At 43.7% G+C, this 18734-nt stretch overlaps 1 protein-coding gene across 2 annotated transcripts in view; it reads left to right on the forward strand.

Annotated features, from left to right (window-relative positions):
- gucy1a2 (guanylate cyclase 1, soluble, alpha 2) overlaps positions 1–18734 on the forward strand; it is a 306665-nt gene that overhangs the window by 40944 nt on the left and 246987 nt on the right. For both annotated transcript variants that reach the window (XM_068033743.1, XM_068033742.1), the window contains exon 2: positions 9663–9724. In XM_068033743.1, coding sequence (XP_067889844.1) covers positions 9663–9724 — 62 coding nt within the window. The remainder of the gene's footprint in view (positions 1–9662; positions 9725–18734) is intronic.

Here is an 18734-nt window from a genome sequence, read left to right on the forward strand (position 1 = left end):
CCAGCTGGTGGTCACATGACTGGTTTGACCAGGTCTCTTCTGTGTATTGGGGCGGGGACTGGTTCCTTTGTTTCAACACTATCTGGTACTATGCAAATGTCCTTCCAGCCAGGGGTTTGCAATTTTATGTTTAATGTTCATGTGGCGAAATCATGTGTGCCTCAGTCTTGGCAGGTGGGGGTTTGCCTGACAGTAGTCACTTATTTCTGAGAAGATGAGACTCTGAAATTTTGTAACTGAGAGCCTGTGAATTGTATCATGCAAATTGGCAAGTTATTGGGCATTTGTATCAGAGGGACAAGTAACGCTATTGGAATTTGTAACTGGTTGTGGGCTGTTTGTAGTTTCTATTATTTTCACAAGGGTTCTTGAGGGGGGCGTGACAATGTTAGAAGGTATTAACAGTTAACTAATCTATTAATTGACTGCACATCTAATAACATTTAAGATATATCATTTTACGAAAGAGAAAAGTTGTTTGATTTTCACATGGATATAGTAGATTTATATCTTTTCAACATGACGTTTACAGGAGAGCACTGTTGAAAGCATTGTTATATATTTTGATACAATGTATCAAGATTGAAGTGATCACATGGGGCAGTGAGAGCAGTCACAGCCAATGACACAGGGCTATCCTACCTTTTCTGTGATTAAAAACAAAAATGCTGGAAATACTCAGCAGGTCTGGCAGCATCTGTGGAGAGAGAAGCAGAGTGAACATGTTAGGTCAGTGACCTTTCATCTGAACTGGGGATGTTTTTTGGATTGTTTACTTTTGTTGTACAGCTGGGGGGTAATGGTGATATGCTTTCATTGTACAAACATGCATTGTCCTCAGTCCTTCTTTTCTGATTTAAAAATATTTATCTCTAACTGCATGATATTTATTACATGTATGGCGCTGGGTTTTTCCTATTTATACTAGGAGCAAACATTATTTAACAAAGGAAAAGAGTATTTTGTTGTTAGAATAAATCATTGTGTACTCCCAGACTGACATTTGGCTGTGACTTTGGCATAGTGTTAAGCACTAGAAAAAAAAAGACTCGCATTTATATTACAGCTTTCATGACCGCTGAATGTCTCAAAGTGCTTCTCAGCTATGAAGTATTTGTTTTTTTGAAGTGTAGTCACTGTTGTAGTTTCGGAAAACAGGCAGCCAATTTGCGTACAGCAAGCTCCCAAAAACAGCAATGTGATAATAACCAGAAAATCTGTTTTTGGAATGTTGAATGAGGGATAAATGTTGGCCAGGATACCGGGGATAAGTGCCTTACGATCTTTTATGTCCACCACAGGGGGACAGTAGCATAATGGCAATATTACTGAACTAGTAATCCAGAGGCCTGGAATAATACTTTGGAGATGTGAGTTCAAATTCCACCACAACAGTTGGGGGAATTTAAATTTAATTTATAAATCTGGAATAAAATGCTACTGTCAGCAATAATCATGAAACTACCAGATTTTTAAAAGCCCGCCGGAAAACCCGAGTCTGTCCGAAGTTCAGAAACTGCTGTTCCCGCTCTCAGTAACAGTCAGAGAGAGAGAGAGTGGGTGGGAGAGTGGGGGAGATAGAGAATAGGGGAGAGAGAGAGAGAGGGGAAGTGAGAGAGAGAGAATGGGGATTGGAGAGAGACGTATTGTATGATTGCCTTTAAGAGTGATGTCCCTTAAGATATTAGTATGCTAATGAGCCAAGTACCAGGAAGCAGTCACTCTGCAACTGTAACTCTCAGAGTAAAGTTCTGTAAATAGCTCTGTACGGTATATAATAGTCTAGCTGTAAATAAACCTGTTTGTGATCTTCAACCAACTAAACTCCATGCATCTCATTTATGTTGCATCAGACAGCATAAAAGAACTCATTACATGGTGGCAGCTGTGGTGAGAAGACAAAGTCTGAAGTTGAAGTCCACGGTTAAAACAGCTCTGAAAATGACCTTTCCTACAGCCAGTAGAGAGAAAGTTCAAGAAAAATGTTGGTTTAAACAGTGAAAAAAGAACTTACCTCAAGCTGTAGAAGACACAGCACAGAACGACAGGCTGCAAGTAAATCAGATGATTCATTGTACCGATGAGCAAGGGATACTGCTTTAAAAAAAAAAAGATTTGAAGTCCTTCAAAAGACCATTTCTTTTCAAAAGCTCAGTGTAGAAAAAGAAAACTGGGAAGACCCAACTCCTTTCCTGAGCTGATCAAGGTGAGCACCATTACGGGAGGCATCTGTTAGAAAAAATGCAGGAAAACCCACATCACTACGGAGCCTTCATCCATGCAGTCAAAGTTTAAAAAACCCATTAAACTACTCGAGAGTGAATAAGAGCTTCCATTGATGAATCCACAGTAAAAAAAAATTAAAAACACTCGAGTGTGAAGAACATAAAAAAAACTCTTTAAAAAAAACCGATTGAATTGCCTATCGAACAGCTATGTAAACAGAACAGGCTTAAGTGCTGGGAGCAAGATAAACACACAGCACAAGCAAACACCTCCTGTCAATTAAAGCAATCAGTATAAATAAGAAAGACTTTTAAAGGGGAAACAATGCAGTGTCTTGGAACAAGTCTTAAAGCAGGTTTTAAAGCAAAAGAACAGCAAAATATGGATACCAAATTTTCCAGCATGAACTGGAAGGCCATGGATATCCTCTCTGAGCTCCAATTGTTCAAACAAAGAATGCAATTATTCTTCACAAACCAAATAATTGTAGAACCATAAATACTGGCTGTAGCAGTTGGAAATGAGGGATTACACAGAATCAACACTTCTGGACTATCTGATGATGACCAGAAAGATCCTGCAAAGATGTGGAAAGTGCAAGAAGATCAACTCCGATTAAGATTGAATTTTTGAATCCAGCGCCTGGAATTAATGTCCTCCAGGTAACAGCCACAGGAATCACTAGACCAGTTCATCAGTAGATGCTGTAGTAAGGGCAACGAATACGACTTCTCAGAAACTGAGCTGTCAGAGTGAATAATGGGGCTGGTGATTGTATTGGCACCCATTGAAGCTTTCCAGAAGGACTTCTTGGGAAAAAAGAAAGATCACAGCATTGATGCGCTGCTGGAAGATGGCAGGAAATACAAAGCCCTTGTAGCTGGACAACAGCATCTGCAAGCACTAGGCGCAGCCAACAGTATTGGCACCATAACCAGGTTGAAAAGAGCAAGCAAGCTAATGGTAAATGTGTTCTGTCCCACTCATGGCGAAATTGCCCTCCATTTTGTGACCCATACAGGGTGTGCTGGGCCTGCCTATGCAAGAAATCTGTCTCCAAAGACATGGCCAGAAGCCGCAGAAGGACACAGACAAACAGAAGACAGGTGCAGCAACAGGGCAACAGCAGCAAGGAGAGCACAAGAGACCTGCGTAAACTCAAGCCGATACTTGAAGTCTACAGCGAAACAGACCTGAGACAAGACTGAACGTGGAGTAATTCTCAGCCAGAAGACGAACAGGTGTTCCATATTGTGAACCCGACACATCACATTGATGAATTCAAACAACTGGAAGCTTTTGCCACTATGAACATCACGCGCACAAAGAAAACTGGCAAGCATACACTCAGGATCAAGAGTGACACCGAAGCTAGTGCAAATATCATACCAGTCCAAATACTCAAAGATATGTACCGGAGTTGTTGGAAATCAATGATACAACCGACTACTGCCAGGTAATCTGCATACAATGGGTCACCCATTCCTTGCATTGGCACACTAACAATGCAATGCAGCTATGGCAAGTCGGCATGGAAACCACAAACATTACATCTAGTAGATGCGAGTGAACCAGCAGTGGCCGGGCTAGCAGTGTGTAAGGACCTCGACATTGTGACCATCCACGAGGTCACCAAGGTACCCATTACAGCAGAAGAGTCCAAGGGTACCTGCATTGTGTCAGTCCACGACCTACAACAGATATACCCGGACAGGTTGGACGCCATAGGAGATTTCAAAGGCGATGCTGTCCGTACTGCACCTCAGAGAGGATGCAATTCAGTCAATCGACCCCACTAGAAAGTGCAGTGTGCACATACAAGAAAAGCTTAAGCGTGAGTTAGGTGACATGGAACGCAATGGCATCATCTGTCTTGTGCATCATCACACAGACTGGTGCAGCTCAATTACGTGTGTACTGAAGAAGGATGGAGCAATCAGGGTGTGTCTAGATCCCAGCCATCTAAACTTCTCTCTAAAGAGATCCCCCACAAGATTACAACATTAGAGGAATTGAGTCCCAAGTTCACAGGACCCAAATTCTTCTCCAAGTTGGATGCTAAACAGGGATACTGGTCAGTATACCTAGCTAAGGAATCTCAAGAAGTCACCACCTTCAGGACACATTTGGAAGATACCGCTTCCAGAGACTACCCTTTGGCTTGTCTGTCAGTCAAGATCTGTTTCAGCAGTATATGGACAGAAATATACAAAATGTGCCTGGGTGTATATGCATTGCCGATGATATTGCAGTAATGGGAAAAACCAAAGAAGAGCATGATCGAAATCTCCATTCAGTGATGGCAGTAGCTTGTTGCGAAGAGCTTGTTTTTAACAGCAAGAAGTACTAGGCAAATGTATATCAGATCAATTTCTTTGGCTCCATCTATTCAGGTTGCAGAATCCGTCCTGGCCCAGGTAAAGTTGAAAATGTAAGGCAAATCCCTACCCCACAAGATAAGGAAGACCTCCAGAGATGTCTTGGATTTTGCAACTTTTTGGCACCATACATTACAAATGTTTCTGACAAAGCATCATCGCTGAGAGAGAGCTCTTAAAGAAAGACGTACCATATGTATGGAAGGAGGGCCATCAGCATATGTTTGAGTCTCTCAAACAAGCATTGTCAACAGAAACCTGTACCCTGAAATACTATAATCCAAGGAAGATGAGAATCCTGGAAGTCGACACCTCACAGGAAGAACTAGGAGTGTGCATCCTGCAGGATGGCAAACCAATTGCATTCGGATCCAAATGTTTATCCTCCGCCTAATCCAATTGCTCAAACATAGAGTGTGAAACACTTGCTCTGTTGTTTGGGATCACAAGGTTCCACACCTACCTGTTCGGTAAGCAATTCACTGTAGAAACTGACCACAAACCACTGGAGATGATCTGGCGCAAACCATTGACAAGCGCACCATCTCGACTACAGTGGCTCTTAGTGAAAGTACAGGGGTACGACTTTGATGTCTGCTACAAATCGGGTACCAAAATGGTCACCTCGGATACGCTGAGCAGATTGCAAAACCCAAGCAAGAATGAAGAAGTTCTGCTGAATCTACAAGTAGACAGCAAGGACATCGAGGTGGAAGATGTGCTCAAAATTGATTTATTGCATTTTCGTCAGCACAAATGTGACCAACTACTATCAAAAACAGCCAATGACCCACAACTGAAGGCACTGTGGAGAGGTGTCATAGAAAGCTAGCCTGACACAGCAAAAGAGGTGCCAGAAATCCTCAGATGCTTTTGGCCTTATAGGATGAACTCAGTATCTCGAGAGGCATCATGTTCAAGGGAAAACAAGTAATTCTGCCCAAAGCTCTCCAACAGGACATCTTGTCACAACTTTACTAAGGCCATATGAGCATAGAATGAGCAAGATGACTGGCACAAGGCACTGTTTATTGGCCAGGGATCAACGGTGACATTGAAAGGTTAGTGAGGATGTGCGAGGCATGCCAGAGCCACCAGCCACAACAATGCAAAGAAACTCTACACCTCACGAGATTCTGTCAGTCCCTTGGTCCAAAATCGCCACTGACTTGTTCTTCATTAATGGAGACGACTTTATCTTAGTCACTGATTATTTCTCCAAATTTCCAATTATCACACAGGTAAAAGACAGTTTAAGTGTAGTAGTCGCAGACACATTGAGTGCCATATTCAGTCTATTCGATGCAGCTAAAAAAATCATTTCTGAAAATGTGCTGCAGTGTATAGGCAAACCTTTCAGGGATATGTGTGCCAATTGGGGCAGAAACCATGTGACCTCCTTACTACATTACCCTAGATCTAATGGTCTTGCTGAGCGAATAGTTCGCACAGTCAAGTCCCTTAACCTGAAGTGTAGGGTAACAGAACAAGATTTTTGTGCTGCCGTGCTCCATCTCAGAGCTACACCTGTGGATATGGGTTTACCATCACCCCAATACTCCAATTGCACGCAGCAGGCTCGAAAGAACGTACTCTGATGATGATGGTGTGATGGAACAACCGGACAAAACCAGCACAGTGACAACAGGCCTGCAAACCCAAAAAAGCCAAGGATGACATTCTCATAACCAGATCTGGAAGAATTGTCAAACCACCAAAACGATATGTAGACTATTAAGCTTCTGCATGTGTAAAGTTCATAATCTCTATACCTGTGTAAATAATTTTGATGTCATCTAATTTTATGTGTTTTTACTTTTAACATACGAGACTTATCTTTGGAAAGAAGGGGATATTGTATGATTGCCTTTAAGAGTTATGTCCTTTTAAGATCTTGGTATGCTAATGAGCCAAGTACCAGGACGCAGTCATGTGACTCAGAGCCATAGTCACTCTGCATCTGTAACATCCAGAGTAAGGTTCTGTAAACAGTTAGTTCTGTACTGTATATAATAGTCCAGCTGTAAATAAATCTGTTTGAGATCTTCAACCAACTAGACTCCATGTATCTCATTTAAGTTGCATCAGACAACATAAAGGAACTAATTACAAGAGGGTGTGAGGGGGGACGGGGGTGAGGGAGAGAGGGTGTGAGGGAGAGGAGAGAGAGTGGAGGGAGAGTGTGGAGAGAGAGAGGTGGGGAGAGAGGGGGAGGAGAGCGCAGAGAGTGAGATGGGGAGAGTGCGGGGAGAGGGAGGAGAGAGAGAGAGGGGAGAGTGAGATGGGGAGGAAAAAGAGGAGTGGGAGAGAGAGGGGGTAGAGAGGGGGAAAGAGAGCAGGAGGGAGGGAAGAGAGAGAGGTGGGAAGGGGGAGGAGAGTGGGGAGAGAGAGGAGGGAGAGGGGGAAGTGAGGGGGGGGAGAAAGATGGACACAGGGGTGAGAGATGGACACAGGAAGGAGAGAGGGGGTGAGAAAGCGAGGAGAGAGATGGACACAGCGAGGAAATAGGGATTGACACAGAGGGAGAGAGAGTGAGAGGAGAGAGAAAGAGATCAAGATCACTCCTGACATATGGACATCTATCCGGAGTCTCCGCATCGCTACATCAGGTGTGCGGGCAGACAGTGACTACTTGTGCAGGCAAAAACAATATCAGGTATCTCACTAAATAGGGAAAAATATGTTTTAAATTGGACTTTGTTTTGATGGTATTAGGATGGCTATACACTTACAAGCTATACAAGTCGAAGAGACTTAGCAGTTGGCAGGGAAAAAGACAGAAGCGCAAAGGTAGAGCCAACTGTGTAACAGCCCCGACAACCAATTTTGTCTGCAGCACCTGTGGAAGAGTCTGTCACTCTAGAATTGGCCTTTATAGCCACTCCAGGCGCTGCTTCACAAACCACTGACCATCCCCAAGCGCTTACCCATTGTCTCTCGCGACAAGGAGGCCAAAGAAGAAGAAGATACATTTAATATACGGATTAATTGTCCCCATGTCCGTGGCTGTCAATAATGTGGTCAAATGCCCATGGTGCAACATGTTAATTCCTATCCCTGGTCTGGCCTAGATTTGACTCCAGACCCACAGCAATGTGGTTGACTCTTAATTGCCCTATGAAATCGCCTAGCATGACAGAAAAGCCAAATAAGAATTAAACTGGACAGACCCCCTGGCATCAGCCTAGGCACTGGAAACGACAAAGGCACACCCTGTCCGTCGACCCTGCAAAATTCTCCTCACCAACTTCTGGGGACATGCCAAAATTGGGAAACCTGTCCCACCGACTAGTCAAGCAACAGCTTGACATAATCATAATCACAGAATCATATCTTATAGCCAATGTCCCAGACTCCTCCATCACCATTCCTGGGTATGTCCTGTCCCATGGCAGGATAGACCCACCAGAAGTGGAGGCACAGTGGTATACAGTCAGGAGGGAGTGGCCTGGGAGTCCTCAACATTGACTCCGAACCCCATGAAGTCTCACGGCATCAGGTCAAATCATGGGCAAGGAAACCTCCTGCTGATTACCACCTACCGCCCTCCCTTAGCTGATGAATCAGTGCTTTTCCATGTTGAACACCATCTGAACGGAACAGTGAGGGTAGCAAGGGCACAGAATGTACTCTGGGTGGGGGTCTTCAATGTCCATCACCAAGGTTCTGAAGGACATAACAGCCACACTGGGCCTGCAGCAGATAGTGAGAGAACCAACAAGAGGGAAAAACCTATTTGACCTTGTCCTCACAAATCTACCTGTCGCAAAGAAATCTGTCCATGATGGTATTGGTAGGGGTGACCACCACACAGTCCTTGCAGAGTCAAAGTCCCATCTTCACATTGACAACACCCTCCATCGTGCTTTGTGGCACTACCACTGTACTAAATGGATAGATTCAGAACAGATCTAGCAGCTCAAAACTCAGCAGCCATGAGGCGCTGTGGGCCATCTGCAGCAGCAGAATTGTATTCAACCACAATCTGTAGCCTCAAGGACCAGCATATGCCTCACTCTACCATTACAATCAAGCCAGGGGACCAACCCTGCTTCAATGATGAGTGTGGGAGAGTATGCTTGGAGCAGCACCAGACATACCTAAAAATGAGGTGCCAACCTGTTTTGTTTTATTTGTTCTTGGAATGTGAGCATTGCTAGCAAGGTCAGCATATATTTATTTATTTTTATTCATTCATGGGACGTGGGTGTCGATAGCCATTTATTGCCCATCCCTAATTGCCCTCGAGAAGGTGGTGGTGGGCTGCCTTCTTGAGCCACTCTCGTCCATGTAGGTACACCCACAGTGCTGTTAGGGAGGGAGTTCCAGGATTTTGACCAAGTGACAAGAATGTATGGCAACCAAATCTCCTCCATGCATCAAAAATAAAACCTATCTTTACTGGCAGCTACCTGCACTCAACAAAGTATTTTTAAAATAGGGGTTTTTCAAATGTTAAATGTCAATTATTTCTCAATCTTTCTTTCTCTCTATCTAACTTGACTCTAATTCACAGTACTTCCTTTTTATTTATTTCTTAATCCTTAAATCACATTGGTTAAAAAAAGACTGCTTGTCCCATCATTCAACAAGGTCCCAGACGCGCTTTTGCCTTCGTCATGTTGCTAGCAGCTCACACTTCCAGCAATTTGCAGCATTAAGAATTTTGAGCTGAATGGTGAGGGAAACAGTCTATGTACACTGTGAAATGCCTCACTCAAGCAAATTCTGGGCTAATAGAAAATCCATCTAGTGGCACTGGACAAGAGGTGGGAATTTGCCCTGGTGAGTCACTTTTTGCATATAAATGAAGACAAAAGTCCAGAGAACTAAAAGAACAGAGTGATTAAAAAAATGTATTGTTGAATTGTTCTGCTCTCTTTGAAGATTGCCAATGCTTTTAATTACAGATGTTAACAATATATTATTTTTAATTGCCCATTCTCTTTCCAAACAATAAAGTATATCTAATCAGAAATCTATCTATTTGCATTGGTTAAATTGCCTATACTGTAGTTATTTGATGCCAATGACTTTTATATCATCTTGTTAATGCAGCCACAGACGTTACAATGGGCACTGCAGAGGACATTACAATACTTTGAGCACCAAGTGATCAGGTAAGTGTGAATAGCTGTGTGAATAGCAAGGCAGTACCGATGTTCTTTATAAGTAAGTTTTGCAATAATGCTATATATGCATATTAGCAAATATACATTTCTTGCAGGTACAACAACTGTATTGAAAGTGTTCACAGTACACAGCACTTAATGAGTGGTCATAATTTATATTCAGACATATTTTGTGTAAATATGCTTACTTTATTTATACGTATTGCTGTTGAATGTTCCAATGTTAATTAGTTGCCTTTGTCAAGTTGATTTCCATGGAGCTAACTTGAAAGCTCAAATGTCTTTCAAATAATTTGCTTGTCATTCAGAATTTGACAGACTTCACTGGGTACCGTACATATTGTTGCCACTACTGCTATTGAACCAGAATTTTAATTACAAACACTGGAAATTCTAGAAGACTTCCAAATTACAATGGATGTTCAGTCAAATCCATTGAATATGAGATTTTCTTTTTCCTCTTCTCGTTTGTATTTTTACTTCCATGCTTTCCCTCCCAGTGATCTCCTTTTCCAGCTGGATGAATTGGACATTGCTGACCCCAAGCAAGCTGAAACCATTCCTCTTAATGTGGAAAACCCAGCTTTTATAATTTTTTAGATTAGATTAGAGATACAGCACTGAAACGGGCCCTTCGGCCCACCGAGTCTGTGCCGAACATCAACCACCCATTTATACTAATCCTACACTAATCCCATATTCCTACCAAACATCCCCACCTGTCCCTATATTTCCCTACCACCTACCTATACTAGTGACAATTTATAATGGCCAATTTACCTATCAACCTGCAAATTTTTTGGCTTGTGGGAGGAAACCGGAGCACCCGGAGAAAACCCACGCAGACACAGGGAGAACTTGCAAACTCCACACAGGCAGTACCCGGAATCGAACCCGGGTCCCTGGAGCTGTGAGGCTGCGGTGCTAACCACTGCGCCACTGTGCCACACCTTGTGACAGGCTAGAAACAAATAAAATGCATCCTACTAGCAGCAAGTTCATTAGAATGACAGGCAATAGGGCAGTGAATGTAAAGCAGACATGGTCGATATTGCCTTTAGAGACAACCGGCATTTTACATCCATTCACGAGTTGGGTCTTGCAAACAGCTACCAAAAAAAATTTAAAATTTACTAAGCTCCTATTTTAGACAATTGCATTGCAATATTGGCAAAGGATTGGGAGAGTCCCACTTCCCTGTGTTCTTAGCCATGGAATGATGCTTGACATGTAGAATAAAATGAGGAATGGGACAAAATGAATGAAAATCTAATAAATTAGAAACTGTAGAAAGTCATACAATTCATTCTTTTAAGTTGGTAGTCTCTACTCACTAGATCTCATTCCTTCTTCAGTGCCAAGCCAGTGTCACTGAGCTACCCATTGAGTTAAGAATTTTTGAAACTCCTTTTTGAAAGCTATGGCAAGGTTACCATTCACTCTATTCCATTGTATAGTTTACTGCCATCAGACACCATTGGATGATAGTGACCACACTTGGGAAATAACAACCACACAATGATCAAGTTAGGCATGGGGTGGAACTTTATTAGCCCTGCAAGAGCGGAATGTATGGCATGCGGGGTGATTTAATTAGGTGGGAGATGTTTTCTCAGGTTCCTGATGGCAGGAATTTTTACCGAAATTACATTGATGGCACGTTTGCGGGCGTTACAGGGTTCCCCCCGCATGGTGGCGGATTGCAGCTTTGCATTCATTTACATGCCATGACGACTTATTACCCTACTCTTAGTTCCAATTATGTCCTACCTGCCAGATTAAGTGAACAGTGAGTGCTATTCCCGTGCCACCCGGTTCACATTTGTTTCAACATGGCGTGCAACAGTCAGCTTTGAGCAGTTGAGTCTGAGGTCAGTGTTTTTCTTTCTTGAACTCATTGTCAAAATGAACGCTAATATTGGAATGGATATTTAGCTCCAGGTTCGGCACCAGCAAGAGTGATTCTTCTCAGGGAATGTCAGCGAAGGCATTGGGGTGTGTACATGGAGGAACAGGGGACGGTACTCGGGGAGGGCGGGGTGGGGTTATCGGGTGCATGGAGGAGGGAAGGTACTTGGGGAAGACTCAATGGAGTTACCAGGTGCATGGAGGAGCAAGAGAATGAGGACAAAGGGTGGGATGATTGGGTGCATGGAGGAATGGGGAGAGTACTCAGGGAAGAAAGGGTGGGGGTGATCGGGTGCATGGAGAAGCAGGGGAGGGAGAAGCAGAGCATCCAGTCTGTGTAGTGGTTGTTATTGCTGCTGAAGCTGGATGTGGGCGGCTGTGGGGGGAAGTGGGTTGATTTGAGCATTACAGTCAACAGATGGTCATGAGAGGCCTAAAGGGAGAGATGAGTGCTGTCAACATCAGGGACCTGTGGGCTGGATTCAGGGTACTGGCTGGCAGAGGGAAAAGTCACAGTCAATGGGGGAAAAATGGATTCTGTAGGTGGGAAGGTCAAGACCTAGGGTTGGGTATTCTCTGACATCATAGGGAGAGGAATGGGACTCTACAATAATATTAAGGTGGATCTGAGGGTCAGAGTCGGCATGTCAATGGTAACGGCAGTAGGAACAGGCGGGAGGGATGGTATGAATAAATTGATTGTGACACTCTCCGAGGTAATGGGGGGAGGTTCAAAGGTAATGGAGGAAAGGGTTACGGTTACATTGGATGGGTCAAGGGTGATGAGTGCAGGCTGGAAGGTTGCAGGAGGTGGTCGGAAGGTGGGGAGACTTACCCTAAATTGAACACGCACCATTTTCTCCAACGAAAATGCAAACCATGTGGCCACTCAAGGATTGCAAGGAGAGTGGGTGGAGACAAATGATAGTGGGTGGGATTTCCATCTGGCTACAATTTTAAGGCACATAAAAGCGAACTGATTATTGCCTCGATTATTCAGCTGACTGGCAACAGAGGGCTGAATTGGAATGCTCTGCTTATTTCATTATTTGAAAAGCTGCAGTGTCCTGGGTCTCATACACCCAGTTTGGCTACTACCACGGGAAATAGAGCATGGGAGCAACTTAGGAGGCCTCTTTTCCCTCAACACATGATGCCTGAACTGCAGCAACAGGCAGAACAGGAAGGTGAGGATGCTCCGAATGATAACATCCAGGAGCGGCATTATTGAAGACAGGCACTGGCACGTCATTGCATCCTCAGGACTAGGAAAATTACCTACAAATATCAGAGAGGCAATGCCAGAGACACCTAAAAATGTCATGTGAAATGGTCATAGAAATTTGTAGCATCCTGCGGCATGACCTGCAGCTGCTCGGCTTTGGTGGGAATCCCATGCCAGTTGCCCTCAAGGTTACTGCTGCACTCAATCTTTTTGCTAGTGGGGCCTTCCATGGATCAACGGACAACATATGTGGCATCTTACAGTCTGCAACCCACAGGTGCATCAAAGAGGTGACCAATGCCCTAGTTCGTCATGCCAGTGATTTCATCTACTTGCCTGTAGACGAGGACAGCCAGGCAGCAAGATTTCTGGCCTTCTGCGTCATCACTGGTTTCCCTAGAGTGCAAAGGGTGTTTGGTTGTACTCATGTGGCCATTACAGCTTCCTGGGACCAGCCTGCTGTATTTGTGAATTGCAAAGGCTTCCACACTTTGAACGTACAACTGGTTTGTGACCACAGGAGAAGAATCATGTATGTTTGCGCATGTTTCCCAGGGAGCTGTCATGATTCATACCTTCTGAGAAACTCACAGCTGCCAGGAGTTATTGATGAACCAGCTGAAGTAGACAGCTGGGTCCTAGGTTACAAGGGTTACCCCCTTTGTACATTGTTGACGACACCAGTGCAGCATCCTCAAAGCGCAGCTGAAGAGAGGTACAATGCTGCTCATGCATCCACCAGAGCCATCATTGAACTCACCATTGGCATGCTGAAAATACACTTTCGCTGCCTTGAGTGGTCTGGAGGGGCTCTTCAGTATGCACCACAGAGGGTCTCATGAATAATCGTTGTCTGCTGTGCATTGCACAACCTTGCAATTGGACACGGCAACATTCTGCAGGCAGAGGAGCAGGACGAACACCAGTCCTCCTCAGATGAGGATGACTATGAAGAGGGTGAGGAGGATGACAACAATGACAACGATGCCGTTATAGATATAAGGGCCATGGAGAGACATGCAAGGGACATCAGAGAAAACCTCATATTTGCATGTTTCCGCCAACATTAAACCACATTATAAAGGAATGTTGGAGAGAGAGCAAACATTCTCCACAAATATGTTCACATTCGCTTGTGGTCTTATTATTGCTATAATTAAAAAGAAGGGCTCTTCTGGCAACAGCACATGAACCTGCAGTGGACATGTTCCTAATGGTCTGAATGCTATCAACTTCATTGAAAGAGACCTGCGTCTCTATTGGAAAAATTGTCCTGCATCAAGGCATCAACCCGCACACATAGGAAGCTACAACATTGTAGCACTTTGATGTGACCGGCGGATCAAATCATCTTAGGGTTACAATGGAACCGACAACACACCAATGCAAGGAAAGTAAGGGTGTGACTGCAGAACCCCATAAATGTAAGGCACGTTGGCAGTGAAGAAAGTGAAAAATTTGCAAACGACATAACAGGCATCATTGAAGGCTGAAGGCTCCCATAGCATTGATAAATGGACACTGGGCACTTTCTGAAATGCTTTGTAAACATCAATGCATTTCTGCCATAGGCCTCCAATAAACATTTTCCTTTTCATCTGAAATAAAGCAAATGATTTATGAGAGTGCATCAAACATTAAAGTAAGTACAGATGTATTTAAACTTCTGCAATACGTGCACAATATTTACAGCATCTGTACCACATTCATGTTCAAAACTGTTTCTTTTTCTGTTTTCTGCCACTACATCTAGGTGGTACCCCAACATTAGCAGCTGAGGTGGAGGCAGTCTGCTCAGTGTGCTGCCCACTGCTGCGGATGACTGTGGTGGGAGTCCTCAATGGGCTTTGATGGCGCCATCCTACTGGTGTGTGAGTATCCCCCACGTGCTTGAGTGCTGGAGGTAAGAGGGTCAATATCGGGAGTTGGGGGGAGACTCGAGATGCCGCTTACCCTGGGGGTGTCCTAAGAGGAAGGCCCCCGGGCAGCTGGCATGTGCTTGTCCTCCATCTGTGTGCATGATAGCACCTGCCTTTCTCCCTGAGGGTAAGGAGCACCTGGAGGGAGGTCCAGGTTCCTCGTTCCTCTCTCACCTAGATTCTGCTGCATGGAGCCCATGGCTACAGCGATGGAGTGCAGGTCAGATCACATATGGCTCAAGAGTTCAACCAGACTCACCACGGAGCTCACCAAACAACAAGTGAGGAAGCCATACACTCATTTGCTTGGGACATGGCAGATGTCATGGCTTGCATGGACTCCTCCATGGCACACGCAAAGCCACACATGATCTTCGGCATCTCTGACCTATTTTCCACATGGCTTTGCTGCACATCCAGCAGATTTCTCATTGCAACAAACAGAGGATCATCATGAGCAGGGGCCTGGTCCCCAGCAGTTGTCTGATTGTTGGGGGACCCAACTGGCATATGCTCCCTCAGCTGCTGAGACGTTCTTGTGTTGTGCACACCAGATTGTGACCCAGCTTCTAATCTTAAACCTCCTGCAGATCGTGTGGATGTATCTGCACTGGCGGAGGAGGAAGAAGAGGCAGGTGATGGTGCACCGTCTGGGGCATTGGCTTCATCTTCCTCCCCAGAGGAGGAGTCTTGGGCCTGGCAGTGTTCAGAGGCGTGAGTGCGGGCAATTTCAGTGGAGACACAAACAGAGGCATATTAAGCATTAGCTGAACATGAGTTCACACACTTTCCTTTGGTGTGCACATATGGCTGCAAGCCTGAAGATGACACTTCATCCTTACGCCTTATGGATCCTGCCTCACCATTTGTGATTGCCCTGCCTCCCTCCTCTCTTGCTATTACTGCTGCCTCCTCCTCAGCCAGTGTCAGCACCCTGATGTCTAGGCCACCTCCACCTGTCTTAGCACGCTCGCACTGGTTGTGGGTGCATTTAACCTGCAGGAGACAGTGCAGATTTAATGACATTGTTATGACCGAGGCGGGAGTTAATTGTTAATTCAGTCCCACTTCTCCACGGGTCACAGCATATCAATAAATTTTTCCCATTTACCGAAACAGCCAATTAGATACTCTATTTGTCCCCAGAATAAGGAACACCAACGAGGTTTCTTTAATAAACAACAAACTTACCTATTTAATATAAAACCAAGTCTTAACCAATAATGGAGTAAAGCTATCTATGAATTGAGATATTAACGCTTCTTGTTTCCCTAGCCCTCATGCAAACATACATACATCCAAAAAAACGGTTAACCGGGAAAAAAGGATTTTGGTTTACGGCTATTTCATAAGAATGAAAGGAATAATAAAATAACTTAGTCTGTCATGATCTGGGAAGAAGCTTTTTGGTTTGGCGAGGTGTTCCAAAGTCAAATAGCCGGATGCCTCTCAAAGTCTTTCCAGGCGAGGTTGATGAACAGTCTGTGATAGCTAGGTGTTCAAAGAAATTCAACTGCAACAGGCTTCACATAGGTGTTCCAATCAGGGGTGTAGCAACAGTTCTTCTTCAGTATTACATCAGCAGTATAGCAGTAAAATGTTTCTTCAAATTTCAGGATTTCTTAAAACACAGAAGGCAACAAGAACCACACTTGATGCAGGGATTCTTCAGAGACAGGAGGCAATAGGAATCTGCCACATTTGAAATACAGGGTTTTTTCACAAGAGATGCAGGATTCTATTACAGAGAGGTAATACTTGTCTGGTTCTTTTTCTGATCTCCAGGCAGGTCAGAATCAAATTTCAGAATGCCTGCTTTTTGTCCCAATTTACTGGCTTTTAAAGTTCCAAACTGAAAGCAAAACCTTCCTGAACAATTTCACATGCCCAGTCATAAAGTCTCTCTTGCCACTCAATGAGTAACTCTGAGATCAGACCCCTTTGCTGGTTTCCTTGAAATTACCTGCTTTCCTGTCCGTTTACAAGTTCAATTCCTGTTGAACTTATTTTCAAAACGTCCATAGAGTTCAACTTCTGTTGAACTTTCTTTCAAAACATCCATAGATGTCTCAATGTCCACTGAAAATCCTTTTTTCAGTTTTTAAAAACACAGAATCCTAAGTTTTTAATATAAAAAACAAACTCCTTTTAACAACATGTCAAAAGGTGAATCACAACCATTGTAAACATGCATCGACTAGTGGCTAGTGAGATAGTTGATGCAATAAAAGCAAAATACTGCGGATGCTGGAAATCTGAAATAAAAACAAGAAATGCTGGAATCACTCAGCAGGTCTGGCAGCATCTGTGGAAAGAGAAGCAGAGTTAACGTTTCGGGTCAGTGACCCTTCATCGGAACATATTGGTTTTGATTTTTCAAAATTCCCGAGATTCGGGGAAGGTTCCTTAGATTGGAAAATAGCCAATGTAACTCCTCTATTCAAAAAGGGAGGGAGTCAGAAAGTGAGAAACTACAGGCCAGTTAGTTTAACATCTGTCTTAGGGAAAATGTTAGAAGTTACGATTAAAGATGTTATAGCAGGGCACTTAGAAAAATTCAAGGTAATCAGGCGAGTCAACATGGTTTTGTGAAAGGGAAATCATGCTTAATCAATTTATTAGAGTTCTTTGAAGAAGTAACGTGCTGTGGACAAAGGGGAACCAGTGGATGTGCTGTAAGATTTCCAGAAGGCATTTGACAAGGAGCCACATCAAAGGTTATTGCAGAAAATAAAAGCTCATGGTGTAGCGGGTAACATATTAACATGAATAGAAGATTGGCTAGCTAACTGGAAACGTTTGGCAAAATGTAATGAGTGGTGTGCCACAGGGATCAGTGCTGGGGCATCAACTTTTTGTAATTTATATAAATGATTTAGATGAAGGGACCGAAGGTATGGTTGCTAAATTTGCTGATGACACAAAGATAGGTAGGAAAGTAAGTTGTGAAGAGGACATAAGGAGGCTGCAAAGAGCTATAGATAGATTAAGTGAGTGGGCAAAGATCTGGCAAATCGAGTATAATGTGGGAAAATGTGAAATTGTCCATAATGGCAGGAAGAATAAAAAAGAAGCGTATTATCTAAATGGTGAGAGATTGCAGAGTTCTGAGATGCAGAGGGATCTGGGTGTCCTAGTGCATGAATCGCAAAAGGTCAGCATGCAGATACAGCAAGTCATTAGGAAAGCTAATAGAATGTTATCATTTATTGCAAGGGGAATTGAATACTAAAGTAGGGAGGTTATGCTTCAACTATACAGCTCATTAGTGAGACTACATCTGGAATACTGTGTACAGTATTGGTCTCCTTATTTAAGGAAGGATGTAAATGCATTGCAAGCAGATCAGGGAAGGTTTACTAGACTAATATCTGGAATGGGCGGGTTGTCTTATGAGGGAAGGTTGGACAGGCTGGGCTTGTATCCACTCGAATTTAGAGGAGTAAGAGGTGATTTGATTGAAACGTGTAAGATTCTGAGGGATCTTGACAGGGTGGATGTGAAAGGATCCTTAAGGATCTTGTGGGAGAATCTAGAACCAGGAGTCACCCTTTAAAAATAAAGGGTCGCCCATTTAAGACAGAGATGAGAAGAAATTTTTTCACCCAGAGGGTCGTGAGTCTTTGGAACTCTTTTCCTCAAAAGGTGGTGGAAGCAGAGTCTTTGAATATTTTTAAGGCAGAGGTAGATAGATTCTTGATAAACGTGGGAGTGAAAGATTATTGGGGGTAGGCGGGAATGTGGAGTTGAGGTTGCAATCAGATCAGTCATGATCTTATTGAATGGTGGAGCAGGCTCGAGGGGCCAAGTAGTCTACTCCTACTCCTAATTCGTATGTTCGTATGACTTCACTCATTGAGGACGAGCTTTTACACAACACATCCAAGGACATCAATAATGTGCGCTAGGTTAGTGATTGGCAATCAGTAGGTGTATGGCACCAAGG

The sequence above is a fragment of the Heterodontus francisci genome, chromosome 6 (genome assembly GCF_036365525.1).
Source record: "Heterodontus francisci isolate sHetFra1 chromosome 6, sHetFra1.hap1, whole genome shotgun sequence".
NCBI lineage: Eukaryota > Metazoa > Chordata > Chondrichthyes > Heterodontiformes > Heterodontidae > Heterodontus > Heterodontus francisci.